Source organism: Balearica regulorum, chromosome 3 (genome assembly GCF_011004875.1).
Source record: "Balearica regulorum gibbericeps isolate bBalReg1 chromosome 3, bBalReg1.pri, whole genome shotgun sequence".
In the NCBI taxonomy this organism is placed as follows: domain Eukaryota; kingdom Metazoa; phylum Chordata; class Aves; order Gruiformes; family Gruidae; genus Balearica; species Balearica regulorum.
The window spans coordinates 35,258,701-35,283,961 of record NC_046186.1 but is presented as its reverse complement, the minus strand read 5'-3'; the positions used below and the strand labels follow the sequence as shown (position 1 = coordinate 35,283,961).

Here is a 25,261-nt window from a genome sequence, read left to right as displayed (position 1 = left end):
TTCAGTCCTTTCCAAAGAGCTGCCAAAACTGAAGAGATTTTTTGGAGAATAATCTGTGACCCAGCAAGGTTGGCTGTAAGGTTTGTTTGTTTTTCTCTCTCCCGCTGGTTCCTACCATTCTCTTACTCCCACATCCTATCTGACTCTTGTTTTCAAATGCATTCTTCAGCCTTCTCCTTCCCTACCTACTGCATCCTGTGTTCTGCTTTCTGATTTCCTTCTCTTTTCTTATAGCTTTTCTTTCCAGTTCCTGTTCGCTCTGGTCCCCTGAGGAATGAGGAGTGAAACATTAACAGTTGCTGGAGGTCCAAGTTAATTTAGCTGTTGTTACGAGTTTAGAGTTCAGGTGAGGGCTCCGGGAGACATCCTTTGTGTAGGACATTGTGCCCTGGAGCTCTTTGCACCACTTCATTGCTGGGGCAGCAGAGAGGAATGTGTATCTGTATGTTACCCACCTCCATCTACAGTCCAGCATTTAAGATAAAAATACTGATAACAGTCTATCTTTGCTAGGCTATGGATGTTCCACTTACTGCAAGTTAGTTAACAGGTGGTAAATTGCTCTGCTATTATTGCTTCACTGCGTGCCTCAGTTATAAAGAAGTAGAAAAGCTTCAGACATAGGGTAAGCAAAGCAAGTGGATTTCAATCTCCACATGTGTCTTGACAGAGAAAATGGGAGCTGCAGGTACTGTGACAGTGGTTTGAAAAATATGTCATTTCACATAAATTCAGTGTGCATACCTGTGTCTTCTAAGTTGTATTGCTGCTTTTACAGTAAGGATGTTACATTAGAAGGGTATATATTCTTGTGTTTTCTGTACCTCTTTGTCAGTTGAGGATCACCATGCTCATAAATCTGTGCTTACAATACGTGCAGGCACTTCCCATGCTGATGTCAACATACCCTGAATATAAATCACAGATATAAAATACTTACATTACTTGTAATTTCTGCATTGAAATGTTGCATGGGTAAGGCAGGAAAATTTAGGTCTTTATTCTCTTTCTGAGGATACACCTAATTTGTCTATCGATCGCAAGCTTTGATATTGTCTGAAGATACAGCTTTACAGACTATATAAAGAAGAGCATTTTCCACCTGAGGTTAGCTGTAGCCAAAGGTTTGATTAGTCTGACCCTTGCAGTCTACAAAATCTATTTTTGTAAATGGAAACGTGCCTAGAAGAACAAACCTTCTAACAAATAGTCGCTCTGCTGGTAAATTTATCTTCCTGCTAATTTCTTATGGCTGTGATGCCCAGATGGTTATCAGTTGTGTGCTAATGTAGTCTTCTGTCCTGCTTGTTTATTTATAACCAGTATTGATCTATTTATGTATGGCTGCATATAGCAATTAGTTTTCAGGTTTTATCTTATTTTACACATTTTTGTGTATACAAGACATAAGGAGGCTTGTAAAACAAGTTTGGTATAAATGGATTGGTGAGTAAATATACCTGTCCTTTTACGATATTATATAATTTTACCAACATCATCCTAACAGAGAAATAAATGAAAAGGAATTAAACCCTGATGTATTTGTTACCTATACATGTACAAAATTTCACTGCTTTTCAGATTTCTGGATGATTTTATACAGTTTTCAGTTAACATCTGTAATTTATAATATTTGGTTTGGGAATGTAACTGTAGTAGGTAGTTATTTATTGAAAGACTACCTAGGTTATTAATTAAAAAAAAAAAGATAAAATGAAGGTGATTTTTAAAAAGGACAAATACAGCAATATACACACATACATTTAGTTTAATGCATCTCTTCTAACTTGTTTCAGGTTGAAGAAACTTCTTGAGCAGGAGAAGATCTATCAAGCCCGGAAGGAGAAGGAACATACAAAGAGACTCAATAAACTAAGAGAAGAACTAGTCAAGCTCAAATCATTTGCACTCATGCTGGTGGATGAAAGACAAATGCATATTGAACAACTTGGTCAACAAAGCCAGAAAATACAAGACTTAAATCAAAAACTAAAGGAAGAAGAAGAAAAGCTCAAAATTATTAGTGCAAAAACAAAAGAAGATGGACAAAAACTGATGAAGTTAGAGGCAGAACTTGAACACAAAACATCATCTTTTTCTCAAGAACATGAGGAGATGACTGCTAAACTCGCTAATCAAGAGTCACATAATAGACAGTTAAGGCTTAAGCTCGTGGGGTTGACTCGCAGAATAGAGGAGCTAGAAGAAACTAACAAAAATCTTCAAAAAGCTGAGGAGGAACTTCAAGAACTAAGAGATAAAATAGCAAAAGGGGAATGCGGGAACTCTAGCTTAATGGCAGAAGTGGAAAACCTCCGCAAGCGTGTGCTTGAAATGGAAGGGAAAGATGAAGAAATCACAAAAACTGAATCCCAGTGTAAAGAGCTGAAAAATAAACTGCAAGAGGAAGAGCACCACTGCAAAGAGTTGAAACTTGAAGTGGAAAAATTGCAGAAAAGAATGTCGGAACTGGAGAAACTGGAAGAGGCTTTCAGTAAAAGTAAGTCTGAATGCACCCAGCTACACTTAAACTTGGAGAAAGAAAAGAATTTGACTAAGGATTTGATAAATGAGTTGGAAGTGGTGAAAACTCGAGTGAAAGACCTTGAGGCATCAGAGAGCAAGTTGGAAAAGGCTGAAATAAACTTAAAAGATGACCTTACAAAGCTGAAGTCATTTACTGTAATGTTGGTTGATGAACGAAAAAATATGATGGAAAAAATAAAACAGGAGGAAAAAAAGGTTGAGGGTCTAAACAAGAATTTTAAAGTTGAACAAGGGAAAGTTATGGATGTAACAGAGAAACTGATAGAAGAAAGTAAGAAATTTTTGAAACTGAAATCTGAAATGGAGGAAAAAGTGTCTAGTTTGACAAAGGAAAGGGATGAGTTAATTGGCAAACTGAGAAGCGAAGAAGAAAAATCCTCTGAACTAAGCTGTAGAGTTGACCTGTTAAAGAAAAGAATTGATGGTATAGAGGAAGTAGAAAGAGAAATTACAAGAGGTCGAGCCAGGAAAGGACCAGAGCATGGCTGTCATGAGGACAACAAGATTAAAGAACTTACGGTTGAAATTGAAAGACTGAAAAAACGTCTCAAACAATTGGAAGTGGTTGAAGGAGATTTGATGAAGACAGAAGATGAATATGATCAGCTAGAGCAGAAATTCAGGACTGAGCAGGATAAAGCTAACTTTCTTTCTCAACAGCTGGAGGAGATGAAGCTCCAGATTGCCAAAACCAAAGCAATAGAAAAAGGTGAAGCAGTGAGCCAGGAGGCAGAGTTGAGGCATAGGTTTCGTCTGGAAGAGGCCAAAAGCAGAGATTTGAAAGCAGAAGTTCAAGCTCTTAAGGAAAAAATCCATGAGCTGATGAACAAAGAAGACCAGCTTTCTCAGCTGCAAGTCGATTATTCGGTTCTGCAGCAGAGGTTTATGGAAGAAGAAAATAAAAACAAGAGCATGGGGCAGGAAGTTCTGAACCTAACAAGAGAGCTGGAGCTTTCTAAGCGTTACAGCCGTGCTCTGAGGCCCAGCATAAATGGACGAAGAATGGTCGATGTTCCCGTGACATCCACTGGCGTGCAAACAGATGCTGTAAGCAGTGAAGCAGCAGAAGAAGAAACTCCAGCAGTGTTTATAAGGAAATCCTTCCAGGAGGAGAATCACATCATGAGCAACCTGCGACAGGTAGGTCTGAAAAAACCCATGGAGCGTTCTTCAGTGCTTGAGAGATATCCTCCAGCCGCGAATGAACTTGCAATGAGGAAATCTTGGATACCGTGGATGAGAAAGAGGGAAACTGGGGCTCAGGCAACTCCTGATAAAGGAACCCGAACGCACAGTAGTCCAGCGCATCCTGGAGAGGTTGTCCTTTCACCAAAGCAGGGTCAACCTCTTCATATTCGGGTGACACCAGACCACGAGAACAGCACAGCTACTTTAGAGATAACCAGTCCAACCTCAGAGGAATTTTTTTCAAGTACTACTGTCATTCCTACTTTGGGAAATCAGAAGCCACGAATAACCATCATTCCCTCTCCAAACGTTATGCCCCAAAAAGGGAAAGGAAGTGAAAGTCCCATGGGTCCAGATCGTTCTATGTCTCCAGTCACTATAACAACATTCTCCAGGGAAAAGTCCCCAGAGGGAGGGAGAGCACCCTTTGCCGACAGACCTGCATCGCCCATTCAGATTATGACAGTATCGACATCCGCGGCACCGGCAGAAATCTCTGTCTCTCCGCAGTCACAAGATATGACCATGGGAAGGGCTGTCTTCAAAGTAACACCAGAAAAACAAACCGTCCCAACTCCAATCCGCAAGTACAATGCCAACGCCAACATTATTACGACAGAAGACAACAAAATCCACATCCACTTAGGTTCCCAGTTTAAACGTTCTCCCAGTGCTGCACCTGATGGCGCGAGTCCTGTGATAACAGTCAGACCGGTGAACATAGCAGCAGAGAAAGAAGTTGTGACCGGCACCGTCCTTCGATCGCCCCGGAACAACCTGTCCTCGCGACCTGCAGCAAGCAAGGTGACAAGTACTATCACTATAACGCCTGTTACAACGTCTTCCACACGAGGAACTCAGTCAGTGGTAAGCAGCATAGTCTCATGATACAGTCTTCATGCAGGGGAGAAGGGAAACTATAGTTTAGGTTTGAGACACCAGAAAGAATGGATGAGGTAAGGAGAAACTCTTGAATTCCCTACATCTGTTTCAGATACAAGCTTAACAATAAAATTAGAATTTGCCTGATTTGGATATTTTTGTACCAGTGTTGGACAATGGTATAGTTTTGGAATTATGTCCCAAAGGAGTAACTTTCAAAGGAAGTCCCTGCAAAGTTTGTGTAAAGTTATTTTCATAATGGCAATCCTGTAAAATTGCAAATGAGAAACAGAGAGAGATGAAGAATGATGGAGATGAGAGAGCAGGAAACTGTATTCTTATTTTTGGTAAGTGCAATTTCTGACTTCTGAAAATACTCATAATGATTTTTGGCCCGGCTGGAGGGTTTTAGAGTCTGATCATGTGGGCTGGTATTTCTTTGGTAGAATCCCATTGTAGTTATAATTCAATTAATATCTGCTATAATACTGAACACCAAAAGAATAAATAGGCAGACATGGTGTCATTGCTTACAGCTCCAAGCCTCTTTCAGTCAGTGAATAGTAAAGCTCTTTCTGTTCCTCTGAAATTCTCAACTTCTGCATGTGCTGTATTACAGTAGTCCTTCTTCTAACATATTTTTTGCTGCTTTCTCTCTGTGCCTCTGTGGTGGTTCCCTAGCTTCTTTTTTTTTTTTTTTTTTTGTACTTAAATCAGTCTCTCACTTCTGTCTTTAAACATACTGGACGATATTTATTGATAGTCCTCCCCTAGGTTTATTACTGGACATGGTTTTGCTTTGCTTTAGTTTGAAATATCCTGAGAAAGAAGAATTTAACCAAAATATAAAACCAACAGTACTGTATTAGTCCAAAAGCTTATTTAGCTAGACAGAGCCTGTAGCAGATGCTTAGGAAAAGATTATTTTAAGCGGGTAAACACACAGCAATGTTTCCTTCAGCGTCTGTTCCCAGTTTTTGGCAATAGGTGGGTATTTCTTTCCAAACCAGGGCCTGTAGCCACATCTTTGTGTTTAATAGACCGTGGCGGAGTTTTCTTCTATTTATTCTTCTAATTGCTTTTTGAACTCATTTATACTGTTGTTTCCACAACATCAGGGGGCAGTGAATTCAGTTGTGGGCTCTGGGAAAAATGCTCTTTTGTTTGATACCTTTTATGCAATACCTTCATTGGTTACAGCCTCTTTCTTGTATCTTGACAAATACTGAATAGTCATCCCCTGTTCATTTGTCCATGCCGCTTAGGAGTCTGCAGACCCCTACAACATGCCTCTTCAGGCATCTCTTTCCAAGCTGAAATGTCAAAGTGTATTTAAGATACACTTCCACACTTTTGGAGAGAGGCTGCCATTCCCATTTAAGCCCCCTGACTTAAGAAAACTTGCATTCATCACACGGATCTATTTGGGATCGCACATGCGTGCTCTCTCTCTCCCCACATATATAATGTACTGTAGATCCTTTACTATACAGTGTTTTCCTACATACTAGAAGCAACTGTTCATTTTTTTAAAAAGTCTTGAATTAATTCATTTACAAACTCCTTCCTCTCTCAGAAGCTTGGAAAACTTTTCTTTTTAAGGGTTCTTCATTCTCTTTTACTAGATGTCTGTCTCTACTGTGATGATGCAGTGAACCATAGTAGACAAAAGTTTTTTGTTTTGTTTTCATCTAGCTAAAAAGTGGCTTCTTTCTTCATTTCATCCTTCCTGATTTGGAATGTAAGGAAAATAGTTCAGCTGTTAGATTTACTTTATCTTATGCTTTCCTTTGTTTTTTAAGGTCCCTAGTCAGATGAATGGGGAACTTCTAATGAGCCCAAATGTGTCTTTTCCTCCCTAACCCCCTGAAAATAGATAGAAGTTGCATATTCATCATCTGTTTTGCCAATGACTACTTTACAAACACTTTTCAATACGCCTAGTTGGAAAACACAAGTTTTAATAATTTACTCAGTAACCCTAGAAGAAACCAACATTGATACAATTTGGAGTGTTTAAGTTCATAAAATCAAAGATGACAAATTGATACAAAACGGCTTTCTTATCTCACTGTTTTTAATATTTTTCTTAGCTCTCCTCATAGAAGATGCTGTGTACAGTGTACTAATGCAGTGCTAAACTAGAAACGGGAAAATAATCCTAAAGTTCCTAGCTCTCATCCGTTGCAGTCAGTGTTTTCATATTTGAAAACATTTAACTCCTCTTCCAATTTGAATTTATTGGGTTATCTTCAGTACTGCAGTAACAGTGAAGTTGATTTTGAAGTGCACACATGGTGCTTTTAAAGGTTCAGCCTGAGCTGTGGTGTTTCCCTGCGTATGTGAGTCCAAAACCAGAGACTGTGGTTTCATGATGGATCATCATGATTTTCAAATCCCATGAATCCCATGGATTAAGGGGTGTTACGGTTGCGTTGATTTACACTGACATACACTCTAGAGTAGCTAGAGATTTATATTCCCCTGATCCAAGTCCTATTCTCAGTCTGCAACAGTTTTGATTTAGATAAAATGAGCCCCCGATCCAAAGAAAGACACAGGCACCTGAAGGAAGTTTTGAGCACTTAACCAAAACGATCAACGAAAAAAGGCACCGATCAGTGACTGTGTCTGCACTGGCACCTGGGCTTGCTAGACCCAAACGTTTAGGAGGGCACAAGCCCAGGACTGGCCAGCTGCTCACACCAGCACTGCCACCCAGCGTGCTCCAGTCCCACAGGGGTCTCCACGGAAGGAGCTTTGGTGCATCCTGGATCCCAGTGCTGATGTGATGAGACTGGTAGACCAGTTGGATTGAATTCAGAACCATTGCTGCTTTGATTAAAAAAAAAAGAACCAAACCCTAAGCTTTTAACTGCCTTTTATATGATAGCCTGTGGATTTGGGTAATTACCACAGAAGTGGAAAAATTGGGTTTTGGTCCTCCTTAGCTTGATTAGAGTCAAACCCACTGCAAGGAAAATACCTGGACTACCCTCGCAGAACTAGCAGATCATTTTTTTATTACAGAAGGACTGCAGCACAACTAAAAATTCAAGACTATGAGACCAGAGGATATATAGACCAAAATGAGCCTGAAACTGTAACCTGGTTGTTAGTCTTGCCTTAGCACATTAGCCCAAGTCACTGTTCCCAGGACAGTTCATATAGTATACATTAAAACCCCCACAGAATAAAAACAAATATTCTTTGGGAGAAAAACAACTGTGTTGCCTATATCCTGGTTTTGTATTTAGGCCTTACATTTGGCTGTGGGATTGCTGGTGAATTTGGATTTTCTTTGGTTACCAGGATGGGTGTCAGTCTTACAGTCACTTCATCGCTGTTCTCCCCACCTCCTACAAGACTGGCATCCAGCGCCGGCTGTTTACGCTGCCAGGGTACACAGTGAATCTGGTGACGTGCAAATCTGCAGGGAGCAGAGGGAATCCCGGCTGCAGCAGAGCCAGCGTGGTGGCACGGCACCAACCATGCAGACCGTTCTGTGACCGAGGCAGCGAGGCACGGCTGAAAGCCTGCTGGGTGCCAGAGCTAACTGGCACACGTTAAAGCAGCTATAAGGCTACTTCCATTTGGGCAGCATTTAGTTTGAGATCGGCATCTAAATTTAGCTCTTCGTAGGTGTCCCATATATGCTCTAAGCTTCTGTTAGTTACTAGAGATCCAGAGGTCAGCTCACTTGCCCATATAGAGATGCACGGTGCTATCTGCATGCCCTGTGGCAGCTGAGACGCGCATGAGGTAGATATAACACAGACCTGTACATTTCTGCAGTGTTAGCTGATGGGATACCTCAGATGGCACCAGGTGCCTCAGTGCAGGCAACTGAGTCAGTCCTGAGTCATCAGTCCCCTTGTCAGTGCTGTGCCCTGTATGCTGGCTCCAGGGGGTGATTCAGCTGAGATGCTGCTAGCTTCGGTGTGAGCTGAACTGCCCACTGGGCTCCACTGACTGTATTGCCTAGATCTCAGGTTCCTCCGTTTCAGGATTCAATTGCCTAAACATACTTCTTTAGTGTCATTTTAAGTGCTGTCAAGTAGCCTACCTAACTTCCAGCTGCTTTATCGGAGGCTGCTGGTCTCCTTGGGTCCTGTGTCTTATCTACTAGCCCTGTGCAGATAGCTTGAGTAGCCCAGGGCATCTCAAATAGCACTAGATACCTGTGTCAACCACTGAACTGAACCGTTTCTGTCCGGGGCAAGCTGGTCCCTGATCTGATCAAGAATAAATGCTGAAAAAACACCTTTGTTATGAAAATATTCCAAAAGTAAATGTGTGAATGAAAGCGCTCTTTTTGTGTGTCAATAAAATGCACTAAGCAGGATCTGTTATAAACCACTAAAACATGCTAAACATTCTGTACATTCAAATTGCTTTTCTTCCTTTAATGGGACTGTCCAACCTTACTGCAACCTCAGCGTCTGCAGTGAGCGCTGATTATTGGCCTCACCAGCTTAGCGGCTGCATGTATTTATCTCACTCTCAGTAATGTATTTTCTAACCTTGCTCTGGCCCTCTGTGCTGTTCCAGCACCACGTACGGTCCGTTCAGAGCCAGCCAGCGTCACTCTGCGTCCCGCGAGGCCACGTCTCCGGACGTAAGAGTTGGTTTCTGGTTGGAGCCGCATTCCTGCATCGACCAGAAGACAGCAGCCTACAGACGAACAGGGCTGGAGGGAATTGCTTAGAGCTTGGTTCTTGGAAGAGACGACCAAGAGACAGACAGTCGTGTGGGTTCTCTGCCACAGGCACTACAGACGTGTACCAAAGAGTGTCCTCTGCGCGCTTACGGGACTGCTTGCTGAAGAGCCACCTTTGTGCCATTTCACTTGGCAAACACAAAATGCTTTTGCAGCTACGTGTGAAGCTAGCATTAGCTTCCATATGATCAACATGTTAGTATGCCGTAAGGAAAGCAACTCAGAAATTTAAAGCAAGTTAGAGTTCTTTTCAAAGTGCTTTTGAGTGATTTAGGCTTGAAATGAGTAACTTGAAAGCACCCAAATCTTTAGTTAATAATTTACATGTGAATAAAGCTGAAGAAATGCCTGAGATTCCAGCTACTTCATTTGATTGCCTCATGTTTACACACTGTGGAGCTCTTTCAGGGAGTACAAGATGTTTGTCATTTGGGTTCCCTGGGATGTTGACATATTTTCCAAGGCTGATGGAATGCATTTGCATGTTTTGCCCTACAGAATTGTATGGGCCTAACTTGTTTTGACATCTACATGTGAGTTCCATATTAGCCTTTAGACTGCTATTGTAAATGTTGCTTTTAGTTATTGAAAATGGCTTCCTTCCTGCCAGGCAGACGGCATTCAAGTTTTGCAATTGTGATTTTTTTTTGTGTGTACACATGGGGTTTTGAACTGTTCTTAGAAGATTAAGGAATAGTTTTCCTTTGAATACGGAGGATGCAGACAGAAGGCTCTGATGCTACTGGTTGGAAATCCTTCGAGAGAGAAAAATGCTCCTTCGTGGAGCATTTTTAAAAAGTATTTTTAAGTAAATGTCCAAATACATGTTGCAGTCGACACGTACCCCTAATCCAATCTATTTCAGCAGTTTAATTTTATTTTGCTTACATGTCTTAAGTTGCAGAATTTAATCATTTAGCAGATGGGCCTAGCTAGGATTCCAGGATCTTATGAAAAGTGTTCTCTTTTGTGAGATCAAAGTCTTTGTTGATATCTGAACAGAAAAAAGTCACATCAAAAATTCAGCTGAGACAGTGAAGTTGTCCCTGTTAACATTTGTGTCTGTATTGCACACTGCAGAAGGTAAAACACATTTTCCTCTCAGAATTGTCATGGTTATAAGAATTTTTTTTAGGTCATGGTCCGTGAGGGGTAGCTTTCAGTTTTGGCCCTGCAGAGTATGTGCAACATTATCTGGCTAACAGAGACAGAAAAGACGAGTTGGTCCTTTTGAATCTTCTTGTCCTACCCAAGTGCACCTTGTGTGTTTGAACAGTGGGATTCAGTTGCCTAAATGTATGTACCAACTGCCATTTTCAAAGCTATAGGATAGCCAGCCTGGCCTCCAGCTGGGGCTCCTGAAGGGCACGGATCCCTGGCAGGCATCGTGTTGGGTCTGCCGGCCCCGTGCACGGGTCCCCAAACAGATTCCATACAGAAGATTAAAAAAAACCATTAAAAATTTCTCAAGGCCATGTTTTTCTTTTTATTCTGAAGACCTCAAATTTGGGGATAAGTGTGCTTGGTAGGCTGTTGTCCAGGGTGGCAGGCTGGCAGAGGTCTGCCTCTATGGCTGTCCTGCACTGTGTCGTGCTGCGGGATCGGAGTTTTGCAGCGATTCCCATCCCTACGACATCCAAACAACAGACCTCAGCTCTGGGAAAATCATTTGATGCTGACTGTACCTTATTCTAGCAGTATGTTCTACGGCCACGTTCCAAATGTGAACGTTAATTTGCTTATAGGCGTGATTTGGGACATTGTTGCTTGAGAGGTGAATGAAGAACCAATGAAAAGTATAAGATGAGCATATATGAGAAGGAGAAGTCCATTCACGTAATTTCTCTCTGTCTCTCTCTTTTGCAGACAGGACAGGATGGGTCATCCCCGAGACCTGCACCCACCCGCATTCCTGTGTCAAAAGGTATGAAAGCAGGAAAGCCAGTAGTGGCAGCCCCAGGAGCAGGAAATGTGACAAAATTCGAGCCTCGTGCCGAGACTCAGTCTATGAAAATAGAACTGAAGAAATCTTCAGCCAGCAGCTCTGCCTCCCTGGGCGGGGGTCAGGGCTGATGGCAGTGGCTCAGGGGGTATGTTCTGCAGGTTTTACTGCTGCCATGGAAGTCAGACCCCTGTCTGTGTAGTTGCTCACGTTTGCCTGTACTAATGAAGTCCTGCAGCTGTCACTTACAACAAACTAATAAGTGTGTGCACTGACTACTTAAGTAACAACATCCTTTTGTTTTCTTACTGAAGTTCAAAAAAAGAGCCATTAAAAAGCAGTTGTATGCCAGGAAGATTTTCAGCCTAGGAAGCGAGAATGGGGCAACTGCACTAGGTTATTAATCTAGCCCAGGATTTCTTAATGATAGACTTTGCCACTTTTTAATAGATCAAAGGAAGTTTGGTCACTTTTACTAGATTGTCTTCCACCTTAACGGATCACTTCCCACCTTCGCTACTGCATGGGGCACTTTCCTTCCTGCCTGTGATCACATCTTTTGAGGTGCCACGTCGCCTAGGGAAGCAATGCCAGGAGACAGCCCACTTGAGGTCCTATTTTAATATAAACTAGTGCCTCAGGTGCGGGAGGGAGGGGAAGAGAGAAAGGATGGGTGCCCTGTGGCCAGCCTTCTCTCTGGGAGTCTCCCATCCACATCAGCGTTTCTCAGTGATGAGCTGCCTTCTCAAGGTGGTTACAAAATTCAAGGGGGTAGGGAAGTTGCACAACGTTCAGCAGCAGTGGAGCTAAGCAGCAGCTTGTTTCTTCCAGAGGGGGTTAACACTTGTAGACAGTACTTACAGCCGGGTCCCTGACTTAGACATGCCAGGATACTGCCAGCTTGGGTCAGATGAAGGCAAATGAGACAAAAGGCGTTTAGTCCTTAAAAAAAGCTTGAGAAACATTGATCTGCCTGAAATCAATACATTCCATTTGTGCCTGCTCCAAAGACCGCTAAAGGCTATGAAGTAAATCACTCCACTGACTTCACTAGGTTTTTTTAGTTTTCCTGGTTGGATGGACTTGTGCTATATTTAAACCTTAGTTGCCAAGCATCCTTATGTCTTAGAGGGGAAGTAAACACAGACAGCCGCTGGCAGAAATTGCTATCTAAAGGCACAGCTCAGGTACAGACAGTGAAAGAGATAGGGTTTGGTATGGAAGTTACTCTCAATTCCCCGTTGTTTGAAATATTTTGTCTTAAATGCAGACTGCCTCACAATACCATGGCGATTCATCATTTTTCCTTCCCTCTTTGTGATTTCCTTAGTTATATGTTTGCATTTTTAAGCATGTTTTAAGGAACTGTTCCAGCATGGAAATGGAGTGGATGCTGATGATTGTTATGATTGTTTATTTAATAACAGTAAAGTTATTAAAGGGCATTTCCATTAAGTGATCAATTTCCACAGAAGAAAGTCACAACCAAAAGAAATGGAGCCCAGCAGACTGATAAATGAGGGTTTTAAAGCATGTATAATACCTTAATCACCACAACAAGCTGTAAAGGACCCAGTGGTTAGCAATGGCTTTCAGATGGCAAGACAGGAAGACCACCAATAAATAACAAATACAATTCACAGAAAAGAAAATGCACCAGTGGGTAAAATATTAAATGGCTTTATGTCTGGGAGAAGAGATTTGATGGAAGAATCTGCCGCAGAAGGTCAACAAAATTATATTCAGTCCAAGCAATGTTTAGTCTTCAGTCTGTACCTTGCATTGCTCTCCAGTTTAAGATCCAGATATAGCCATTATCCCAGCGTAAAGTTGGCATTTTATTATTCACATGAAGGGCATTTTGTCTGTGGTGTAAAAGCTGCTGTCACATCAGAAGTCAGTTTCAATTTTTACACGTGTAGCACCTGCAGTACCTGTTAATTTTAAGGTTCTGGGTTTTATGACATCTGAAAATCAAATTTGTATTAGTAGCATTTTTCATAACGCTCAATTCCCAATATTTCAGATAAAACTTGGAAATGAATTAGCAAGCAATGTGAGTTACTATGCCGGAAATACATCAGATCCTCTCAACTAATTGTTACCACTTAAAAGCCTCAATTTGTCAATAAATTGTTGCCGAGATCTTACTGTTCTTATTGTAACATAGATTTTTTAGCAGATGGTTGAAGAAAACACATTATTAAGAGCTTTTTGCTGGATATTCAGTCTAAACACTGGCACTGAAACAAGTCTTTAGGTCAAAACAGTCATTTAAATAATATTGCAAACATGAGCCCCAAGCTAATGTGGCTCGATACAGTGATGAACTACAGCTGCCTTAAGCCTTCCTTTTCAGATCCTTGTTTCAAAGAAACTTAGTTCCTTTGTCAGCTGTTGCTATACTCAAGGCAATATTCTACATGTGCCTGTGGTTGAAAAATTTGTTTGTTTTGCTTGAGATCTAAGAAACTAATTCACCTGAAGAAACAAGCCAGCCTTACAGTACCTGAAATCCAGGACACACAAATTAGCACAACTGAACCAGAACTGCAGGCACAACCCAAGGATTACTCTTGTAGAGTCAGTAGGATTTGGTGAGACAGGCTTGAGAAATTCCAGACAGGTCAGACCAAGGATCCTGTTATTTTTCCCAGGGGCAGCACAACAAAAAGGAACTTTTGCTCCATAGCAGAAGCCCAAAGAGTTGGAATCAGGCAACTAGTTTAACCGTTAGCTAAAAATAGGTATTTAGTTGTACTCGTCATTTTTAACATATTTTAATTGACCTAAGATTCTTGTTTCTTGAAGGTAGAAGAAGGGTAAGATGAAGAAAAAAAGAAAGCCTATAGTTCAGAAGTCTTAAAAGTTGAAGCATAACTATCTTTATTATATAGGAATTTCCTCTGAATCTGAAGACAGTTATTTTTAGTGACTACAATAAGATTCTCCATTCAGTAGGTCAGCACCAGAAGGCAATTTAGGCAACCAAGTCTAATGACAGTGCCTAAGCCCCAGAGGCATCCTGAAGATCCTCCTGAAGTTCTTCCACTGCACTTCTCTAGTCAGTGTTTCAGTTATGACTTAACTAGCACTGCAGCCTCTGAACCTAATCGAGATCCATAATCCAGGTATTCTTGTATTTCCTCTAAGGGCTTTAAGTCAAGCCACAATTTCATGGTCACTTAAAGTCAGGATGTAAACCCTCACTGGAGTCAAAAGCTGTAGTCCTGTCTTTGTCACCTCCACTCAAGAAAGTACTCACTTCCATGTGGATGTCCCTTGAGCTGACATGAATGTTTGAACTTAACTGGGGAACCGATCAGAACTAAAAGGAATCTGGCAAAAAAGCATAAAGACTGGCTTTAATATACATTAGTTCCAGGCTCTCAGGCCAGAAAAAGAAAGAAGGAAGGTGTAGGAAACCAGTGGCTGTGGAGTCATGAATGCCTCCTGATAGATCAGATACCACACAAATTTAGGGGTAGTGCTGCTTATTTTAAAACCTTTTGATTGCAGACTTTCTTCAAAGGTAGGAGACAGGTCCCCCTTCTCACCAATATCTGAGGAGGCTCAAACCCACATTGGCTCCAGCCAGGTTCACCAATGGCACTAACAGACAGTTGAGGGAGAAGAAGGTGCCATTCTTATTCCCTTGTGTAACGACTGTGCTGTTCTGCACAGAGGGCTTCAGTGTTCACTGAGCAGAAACAAGGAGTGGGTGAGTGGTCAGGATATTGAACTAGGAGGAGGGAGCTCCCCCCAGATTCTGGTCCCTGTTCCAAAGGCTGCTTTTCAGCCTGGCCTTTTGTGAAAAGGCGGCTTATAAGATGAAGTGTCTGTGTTCATCCATCCCTCCATCTGTCTTTCATTGATGAATAACATTGAACACCAATTTCAACCAAATCTGACAAAGCAATAGGAGTCTCCATAGTAAGAAGTTCTTCTAGTTTAATGAAAAGGGTGACAGAGAAGAAGAGCAAGACCTTAGCAGTGCCCTACTGTGCGGAAGAATGTCGCATGAGCTTACCTTCATACAACATCAAAGAATGAACACAGGAGAAAATGTGAATGAAAAAAATGAACACGTCAGAAATACCACAAGGACAAGCTTTGTTCAGACCTCAGATTTTACTAGACACCAAAGAATCAAACTCTGAGACACCAATCCATAGGAAAATATTAGGGCCTTTATTTACAGGGTTTATTGTGTATTCTACATTACTGGATTACAATGCAGAAACCAAGCCTTCCTCTGCCCAGGTGATCATCTAGAATGACATCCTCATGCTTTCCCTCTCTTTCCTTTTTCTCTATATTGTTTTTTTTTTTTTAAATGAAGTGGAACAGTTTCAGTAGCAAAATGCACTCAAGTCAGAATAGTAATGATAGTTACAGTGCTTCATCAGGAACTGAGCTGGCTGAGAACCAATCATCTTTGTAATTTTTGGTAGGATTCAGTGTCAGCTGGAGACATACCTTGTTCTGGCTGGCTGTGTGGCATATAAGCAGTTGTGATAACTCAGGTCCAGCAATGGGAACATATGGCTTGGCACAGCAGTAAGGTGGAGAAGCAGAAAAGCAGGGGCAATGCCAACCCATTCATGAGCAGCACACATGGAATGAGAAGGTGCACCCTCAGTTCTCCAGATGATCTCTGTGATTTTAAATCTGGTTCCTACTAAGTTTTCCACTGTGGTCTAGATTAGATCCCATCGCCTGAATTACTGTTACATATGAGTATTGCTAATGTAGTCATTAGCAGAGCCATACATTTGAGTAAGTGTGACCAAAAATGAGGGAGCTTCAGCCTAAGGAAACTTCAGCCCTAACCCCTGAGGGATTGCTCTCAGATCGGTAAACAAGCTAAGTAAATAATAAAAGAAAAACAGAGATTTTGATTTATTTTGCCCACCTTTTCTTCCTTTCATGACACCCATTACTGTGATTTTCAAGAAACAAGTAACACTTTGTGACTCTTCTGAATAAGCCCATAAAGTATGTATGTTACCATATTTAAACCTCAAACCACTTACAGCACATAGTAATTAGCATCATGTGAGTAATCTCTAAAGTCACGTTAATATGTTGATTCATGCCAACTGGATGCCAAGTTATATGGTACTGCCTGAAATATGCTACACATGTTCTAAAACATGCCCACCATATACATGAGTTTTCAGATTCTGATCAGAAGTGGAAGAGCATGTCTTTAAAGAGAGTAAGCTACTGTCCTGCTGGGTTTCAGGTACTTGGCATAAACTGCAACAGTCAAGGCAATTTTCAGACTAATTAAATGTTCCCATCACACATTAGTGGCCAATGCCATTGAGTCGGTTTGAAACCTGTAGCTTGCTGGCAGGAGTTTCTGTGAGCTCATCTTTCGAACTTGTTTTCATTTAGGGGAATGTTTTTCTCCCCTACATCAGTGTGAGTTACCCTCTTTCCCTTAATTTTGCTCTCTCAGGCAAAACTGTATGCCACGTTTCTCATTATAGAGGATAACTTCCCTTTGAATCTTTCTTACTACCTACACACTGCTCTTACTTGGCTTTTTGGAAGATGCAATCAGGGTTAAACACTCTCAGATGCCGAGCTATCAGCTCTGAGAGTCAAGTACCAATCACTCAGGTATGAATGGTTCCTCACTTTAAAAACTCTCTTCAACAGGATTTTAAAAATAGAAATACTGACATATGATTCTTTGCAGTCGTGTGTTGTCTGTGGTACAAACATTTTTGTATTATCTGGTGTTATTTGTTTGTATATATTGTAAGAAAAAATTAAACTTCCTATGTTAAAATGTCAGTTGATGTGCTTCATTACATGAACTGGTATTTTTGATAGGCCAGCTGCTAATGATGTGTTTCCCAGAGAAGTTCTGATTTACATCAGTGGGACTGAAAGCAGAACTAGCAGTTTTACCTTAACTTCACTTTCTTTTCCTGTCATTAAAATAGTTTTCATAAAGTGAACTCATAGCACCTTGAAATATTCACATCTATAACCCTAGAAAAATGTATGTAATCATATCCTACAGATATGATCATGTTCCTACAGAGGTTAGTCCTACAGAACTCGGACAAAATCTACCCTACTATAATTTTAGCTTAATAACTGTTTGGACACCTCTTTTAGTAACTACAATGTGTGTGTATAAATACATATATTTATTTATATATCTAAGCATTTTAAACACAAAAAAATGGTTAGAAAAACTAAGAGCATACATGTACACGTGTGTGAGAAATGAATGAACAAATACTAGAAGTGGAAATTGTTTGATTTTTTTAATTATTTATCCTGATCTTCCCTGCATAATTGCTATATTTGATCTGTAGGAGGAAGACTGATTCAGAAACCTACTGTAGTTTTGCTGTTTGTTCAGTAATTGAGCCTTTACAAGGAGCATGATATTTTTCTGCTACACATTTAGTTTTTAAATTTTAGTATCTAAACTCCATATTAATATATAATATGCATAGTAAATATTAAGAAAAAAATTGTTTTGTATAGAGTTTGTGTGACTCCTGTTGAAGTAAACGGGAGATTTCACCAGAGGTTACAATTTGATATTAAGTAAATGCAGCTTTTTACATCATATTCCTCAAGAGCTTGAAGCTAGAGAACAGCCCTGGTTGTAAGGTAAATATTTACTGCAGTTTGTGGTTCTTTCACATTCATTGCTTAAATTTGGGAGAACAGGTATACATATCTTTTTGAAAATAATTTCTTAATGATAAATTATATGGAAAAGAAATATATTCTATTATTTCATTTGCCTTAACATATGTTCTTGAATGTTGCCTTAGCCCTGCTTTTCCGATTCACCATGTATGAAAAGCATCACTGGAATCTGCCATCTAGTGTCAAAGTTCTGGCATTAAGAGTACATGGAAAACATTTTGGTTTTCTTTCCTCTTATAATGTAATTTAATCAGACATCTTGCAAATATTAGTTGGGAAGCAGACAAAGGCAGAAATCAATAAAAATGTAAAAGGGAATAGTGATACGATTAGTGTCATTTCTTGGGTCATGTAAATTCTGAAAAATCCAGACTATTAAGAGAGGAAGGAATCTTAAGAAAGAAAACAATTTCAATTAATAAAATGAGTATTTCTGAAAATGTATTCTGTATTGAAACAGAAATTGTCTGTTTGTAGTTAGCATTGGTACAGTTATGTTGTTTGAAATGCATAAAATACACCTTTTCAGAGAGAAATGTCATTGATAGCTAAATTCTTACATTACAAAAGTTGCCTGTAAGAGCAGCGTATATGGATAGAAGAACAGAAGACCAGGTCATTAGTATTTCAGCAGAGGATCAGGGATCTCCTACATTACTCACAAGGCAAAGTTAAACCCAGCCTTTCAAAGACAATGCCAACGCTTAGTTTTGCATGCTGTAGCTGAAATTTATCCCCATTAAAGTCAGTAGCAAGATTCAAGCAGCTAAACCAGTTATAAAACCAGCATAGGTTTCTAAACCAAACTTCAATTAAAAATGAGAATTGACCTCATATCTCTTCCTCATCCCCATTTCAGAATTGCCAGCGAGTTTATGATGGATTTGTTCAGACAGGATACAAGAGACCCAACTCCAAGTCTTCCTCTACCTGATTCGGGTGTGGGACTGGAACCTTGGTGTTCCTGCGGTTTAGTCCATTCAACTATATTATCCTTTTTCCCTATGGATGGCCAAATGATGGTCTTGACATTGAAGTGGAAGCCAAGGGCCTCCGAGCCCTAGACTGGTACTAATTTAGTTTCCCTTTGTCGCATTAACCAGGACAGTTTTTATCAACCGGCAATATGAGACTAAGTCCGCGAGACATTTCTAGAAGAAAGATGCTTTGCATTGCCATTGTAATTGTCCTTCTTTAAAGTAACTTGTAATGTAATTGCAGTTGCACAAACCTAAATGTTTTGCTCTCTTTTCTTTTAGAGAGTGTCATCATTCACCAGTTACGCATGAACTCTAGATGAGTTACTGCCCCAACGATACGCTGTGTGCACTACCCTCCTTACCAGTCAGACGGATCACTGTAGAAGCTCTCTACCATCAACACCAGGGTCACTTGTGCTACTGATTATTTATGGAAGTATTTCTTGCTTCCATCAGATTTTATATATTTTTTTTCTTGGTAGACCTTTAAGAATGAAGGGCCTTGCTGATATTTGGGAAGTACATAGTCAGAGAGGGAGAGAAGCAGTCTTTCTGCCAGCTGAATTTTACTTTTATTTGCAAAGAAGCCGAAGGCACGTGCTTGATTTTGTTTGACGCTTGCCATATAATTTATTTTTATAATACACTTTGTAAAGTAACTGTCTCAAAGTTGCAATTCCTGTTGTCCACGGCGCATTTATTTGTAGAATACACTGTCAAATTCGCGATTTGATATTTTTGTAATAGAGAGTATGTAAAGAGAGAAAAGTTTAACTTCAACAACGTTTTGTGTGTAAATGGAAAAATATTCAGCACATTTTTTGCCAACATGAGATTCTGTGAGACTAAATGCTCTGAAGACTGCTGTATGGAATTTGTGCTATTGCAGAATATTTCTTGCACTGTGTGATAGTTTGGCATAAATTTAAGTATTAAAGTCCTTGAAAAACAACCGGATTTACTCATTTTAAACAATGTAAGCCAGTTTTTAAAGCTGTGATTTTTTTTTTCTATATAATGTATGTTTTTACTTCTGCCTGTACCAAAAAAGCTGATTTTCATTACACTGTAACTAATAAATTTTCACAACTATGCAAATGTAATCAAGTGTTTGAATTTTAGCTCTAATTTCTTAAAGTTGACAGTACTCACATATGTATTTGTCTATAGGGACAGAATGTACGCCTCTGGAAGTTACTTTTTCCGACTGGTATTTCACTGCAGTATCGCAGTGATGTACATAGCAAAACCAATTCGAATGTTAAGAGAGAGAGGGGATCTATCAGCCTTAATAACTTAACGGTTTCTAACCTTGTGCTTGGACCGCATTGGCAGAGATGTTGGACTGGTACGGTCAGAAGATTGAGTCCAGGATGGGCAGGACTGTAGAAATGAGATGCTATGCACTCTGCCATACGCTGAAGGGCGCATTTTTACACTGGTGGCTGTAACTTTTGAAATAGCATCCAGAGAGCTCCGTGGCAGCTATAATTCAAATGATTTTTGAATGAATTATATATAAAGCTGGATACAAGCCAGGCAGGGTCTTTTATTTCTTATACATTTACTAATGAATTATTTTTAATCTAAATCATTGGCACATATTGAAAATACTGCAGATTTTTTAATTGCAGAAGCCACTGGGAGAAACTACTTTTTGGAAGGGAAAACAGTGTTGCTTGCAGGAGACATGCTAAGGGACACCAGAAAGAGTGCATTAATGCAGCGTCCCATGGAGATGAGGAGGCTAGTTCATCTTTGAAGATGTAATAATGCACTGCTATGTAGTCAACTGGATCTTCGTGGTTTAGTTTGCTTGCCAGCCAGGGGAGCTTTTTTCCTTTCTAGATATGAGTTCTGCAGCAAATGCTAACATTATAGAGAGGCAGAATATTCTGGGACCTGTATAAACTTTCTTGGAGTTGCTCTGCATTGTAAAGCATTTGCTAATACAGCTATACTGAGTAATCAAAATAAATGCTGCTTATCCTTGTGAAATTTTTTTTTTTTTTTTTTTTTTATAGGTTATACTTCAGCTTATATTTCAGCTGGTACACCCAGGTTTTTGAGCAGGTGTTTTTTCCTTACGGCCGACAATGTATGCCAATAGCATAGCTGTGTCTGTAGATCATTTTGGAGTCGAGAAGAATTCCAGCTTCCAGAGAGTGAATAAAGCTGAGGTGAATAAAGTTTGGTGTGTGCCACATTTCAGTTTACTGTGCAGTAGAATGAACATTGTAATGACCCACATCTTCTATTTTCAAAGCATTACTTGGGAATCAAGACCTATCCATGTTAAGAACTACATTGAGCTCATCTGGAAGGAAACTGCCGGCTATTTGAAAGTGACAAGTGACATGCCTGAAATAAACTTCAGCTTTTAAATATGAGTAAGATATAAGTAAAATCTTATTCTGAAGTTGAGTCTAGATTTAAAAGGTCCAAATCAAAGTAGGAACTATTTTTCCTTGTCTAGATTTTAATACAAAGCTGATTCAGTATGAGTGTATGTATAAGTTGTCCCCTTTTGGTTTATGATTCCTGAACAAATATATGAACATTTACGCTTTTGCAAATACATTAAGTTTTTAAGCTTTACAAAATAAAGGTTTGTTTAAAGCATAAATACAGTCGTGGTTGTATTTGAAATCATTTAGATTTTAAAATATTTTTGAAGAGCTGTAGCACTTTGGTAACCCTGGTCATAAAAGATTCACGGTGATAGACAGTATTTCATCGCTGATGATGGTTTATGCAGGTACAATAATAAATTCTGATCTGACACCTGGCAAGCAGCTAAAGTATTTCCTAGAAATGCCCAAAGGGTAAAACTCACATGTGCAAAGGGTGGATTTCATCTTCAATGCATTTATGTTCCTGGTCAATTTTTTACATGACCTAATTTGGATTTTAATCTAAAGTAAAGAAAGTGCATTAGCCACATAATTAGCCTACACTTTGGGAACAGTGAGGATGAAATCTATTAATATAGACTCAGATGTGATTAATTTCTACAAATACTGTCACTTTAAAGGAAGCAATCCTTTAAATGAAGTGCTTTCAGACTAAGACAATGCAGAGGTTACCTTGGGCTATAGATATCAGTAGCTTTTAAGCAACTGAAAACCAGCAAAAGATCTACTTTTCTCTTAAAGATCTCTTACTCTCTAAAGAGGATTGGAAGACCCGTGTTAGTATAATTAGATAAAATACAATGTTTCAATCTATTAAAAAAATGTCCAATACTTTGATTTCTCGAGGAAAAACTCTACAGCCAGTTAGTTTTCCTTTGCCTCATTGTGAAACACAATTGGACACAAAGAGGAGACAAAAATTGCCCATTTTGTAGAACCATCTCTAATGCAGAAAAAAAGATATTAAATGGAGGTTACTGCCCTGAATGTTCCACCTCCTACTGTGAATTGCTGGGTTTTCTTAAGTTGAAAACTTCATATTTATTGCTTTAAGTTATGTAGATTTGCTCCCTAAAATAATCTATTTGGCAGTTAATGCATTTCATTTGCCTTGCCTGTTCTAAATATTAGTAGTTTTAACAGCATAAGGTTTTATTTCTTTAGATTTTATTTTGAAAAGTATTATTTATTTACACCTTTCCTAGAAATAAGTATACAATGTGATACAATAAGTGCCAGAAGAATATAATTTTAGGGGCTTAATGGAACACAATTAGAAAATAAATGCCAACTGGTGATCTTTTAGATTAACAACAATACATTCATTTTTGTACAATTTTAAGGCTCATTTTATACTCCTGTAATCAGACTTGTTTTCAAATTAAAATTTTGTAATTTTAGCATTTATTCTTAGGTAGTCTGACATATATTTGCTTCTTCCTTGCCCTGAAGATTAATAAATGTAACAAACCGAGGCCTTGACTATTTGCGTAGCCCTCATTGCTAAGTCAATGCCTAAGAAATCAGCTTGCCATTCCACATATTAAAAAGGAACATTATAAATGTATGTTCTCAGAAGTATTTTTCTCTTTTTTGTTTACCCATTTGTCTTGTAATTGCACACAAACCAACGTGAAGTGCACTACATCACACAGCACCTCAATGTAAAATTTCATGAACAATCTGTTGGTTGTACTTGCCTGTATATAAATGAATTTGCCTTAGTGTAAAACTGTGGAATAATACCCAACCAAGACCTTAACTTACCGCTGAAAAAGTAAAACCAATATATTTTAGTATTTATGCTGATATTCTTTCTTTCTCTAAAGAATGGAAGTAAGATATACCCTGTGATTGCATCCAGTTATGCTATTCAGGATGTAATTATTTTAGTAAAAAGAAAAATCATGCTTCTAATTAACATAGTTGTTACAGTGTAAGGTGTACATGTAGGCCAAGCTTATAGATGAACATACAGCCTTAGATACAACCAGTTGAAAAGAGCGAGCTGTAACTGGCTAATAGTAGTGCCCAGTTTAAGCATGGCAGAACAGATTCCCACACAAATTTTATGCACCCTTCCTTGCCAGTCCTGTCATATCTGGCGGCATGAGATTCCCAACTTCCTGATCCTGCCCCTCACTTACTCTGCTGCCAGAGAAATTTCTTGCCATCTCACAGCATGGGATTACAAGTGGTCTTGTTCCCCTGGCACCTCAGGTTGCACCTCACTAGATTTTCTGTGAGGCTGCAGGAGTACAAGTTAGTATAGTTGAAGATGGTAGTTGAAAGCAAACGATAGTAAACGATAGTAAAGAAAAGGGTGGTAACAGGAACAAGGGGCTTAGCTAGGGGGAATGACAGCAAAAGGTACAGCCCATACAGAAGATAACAGAATGAATTAGGAATGACACAGAGCTTTAGCACAGATGCCACAAGGCATACGATTAAATTTTGAACCCTAAATAATTATTTAGGCACCAAATTCATACTTACATTTTAGGTGCTTAAGCATCCAAATTCCCTATAGTGTCTACGAAGAGAGGTCTCGAGTCTCCACAGAGACTTGGATTTGCACAAGTCATTTGCTCCCCCCAGTGGTCTTTGTTGATACTTTTCGAGAACGAAAAGGTGTTTGAGGGAAACTGTTCCACAGGCAGCTAAATCGTCTTAGTCTGGATTACATGCTTATAAAACTATTTAATAGTTTTAATCATTTTTTCCTAAAATCAAGTAAATACAGAAATACTTGCTGAAAGCGGAGAGCTACACTCTCTATAGTGAAGACGACACTGTCCTCACAAAACAAACATAAAAGTGTCAATGAAGTGAGAAATACAGGCTTTCAATGTTGCATTGGCTTGAGCAATGTCTGACAAAGCAGGATACAAACTCCCACACTGCTTTCCACAAGGTGACTATTTAATGAATTGAATAGACGCTGGATTAGCTCCTAAGGGAAATAAGTAGTAATCCTGACAGCAATGCCCCTATGTGCATTCACCGCACTCTGATTCACTCAGACATCCTGACAACGCAGCAGGAACATAGTGCAAAACAACTCCCAAAAGCGATGGTTAGTATGAATGCCTTCATTAAGATAAACTCTTATAACTTTGCTGACATGGCCTATATTATTACATCTCTACAGCGGCACTAATGCTGTTGCTATTCATGGAGAAATTAAGCTTCCTGCCCATTTGCCATCCAACGGATGCTGCCTTTTTCCAGCAACCCTCTTCTGATGCAGCGGGAAGAGGAGGTGTGCGTGGGCTCCTCCTGAAGCACCGAGTGGGGGTGACAAGGCTGCAGGCCCGGGGCTTCTCCGCTCGGAGGTGGCCGCCGCCGGTCGGGCCGGCCGCACCCCGGCGGCACAGGGAGGCCGGCAGCGGCGGCAGGGTCCCTCCCGGGGCACACACAGCCACGCCGCCCACTCGGAGGGGGGGGCCTGTGGGCCGGCCGGGCCCGAACCGCCTCACCAGGCCCTGCGCCGCCAGAAGTGGACGAAAGGTATCGGAAAGCGACGCAGTATTTTACGCAGCGCGGCAGGCATGACGGCGCCAGCCGCCAGCCAGCGTCCACGGCGTGGGGGCGGGCGTGGGGGCGGGCAGCGGGGCGGGCAGCGGGGCGGGCCTCGGCCCCACAGCGGCACCGGCTGCCCGGAGCGCGGCGAAGCGCTGAGCGGGAACCACGGCCGCTGCCCTCACACCCGCCAGCGCGCCGAGCATCACTGCGCGTGCGCCGGCTAACCCCGCCCACCCGCCTCGCGCCGGCGGAAAGAGGCGAAGCGCGCAGGCGCAGCTGCGCGGCGTGGGCGAGGCCGTCCTCTCGCCACTGGGAAAGGTGGGGCGTGGCCAGGGGGCGCGTCATCAGCCGCGCGCCTTGCTGTGCTCGTCAGGCG

At 40.6% G+C, this 25,261-nt stretch overlaps 1 protein-coding gene across 7 annotated transcripts in view; it reads left to right on the top strand.

Annotated features, from left to right (window-relative positions):
* Nucleotides 1-20,038, top strand: part of FILIP1 (filamin A interacting protein 1) — a 109,809-nt gene extending 89,771 nt beyond the window's left edge. For 3 of the 7 annotated variants that reach the window (XM_075747526.1, XM_075747527.1, XM_075747530.1), the window contains 3 exons: nucleotides 1,797-4,602; nucleotides 11,204-11,427; nucleotides 19,226-20,038. In XM_075747526.1, the coding sequence (XP_075603641.1) occupies nucleotides 1,797-4,602; nucleotides 11,204-11,410 (3,013 nt within the window). In that variant the 3' untranslated portion in view covers nucleotides 11,411-11,427; nucleotides 19,226-20,038. The remainder of the gene's footprint in view (nucleotides 1-1,796; nucleotides 4,603-11,203; nucleotides 11,428-19,225) is intronic. The other 4 variants (XM_075747528.1, XM_075747531.1, XM_075747529.1 and 1 more) reach the window with 2 other exon arrangements.
* The last annotated feature ends 5,223 nt before the right edge of the window (nucleotides 20,039-25,261 follow it).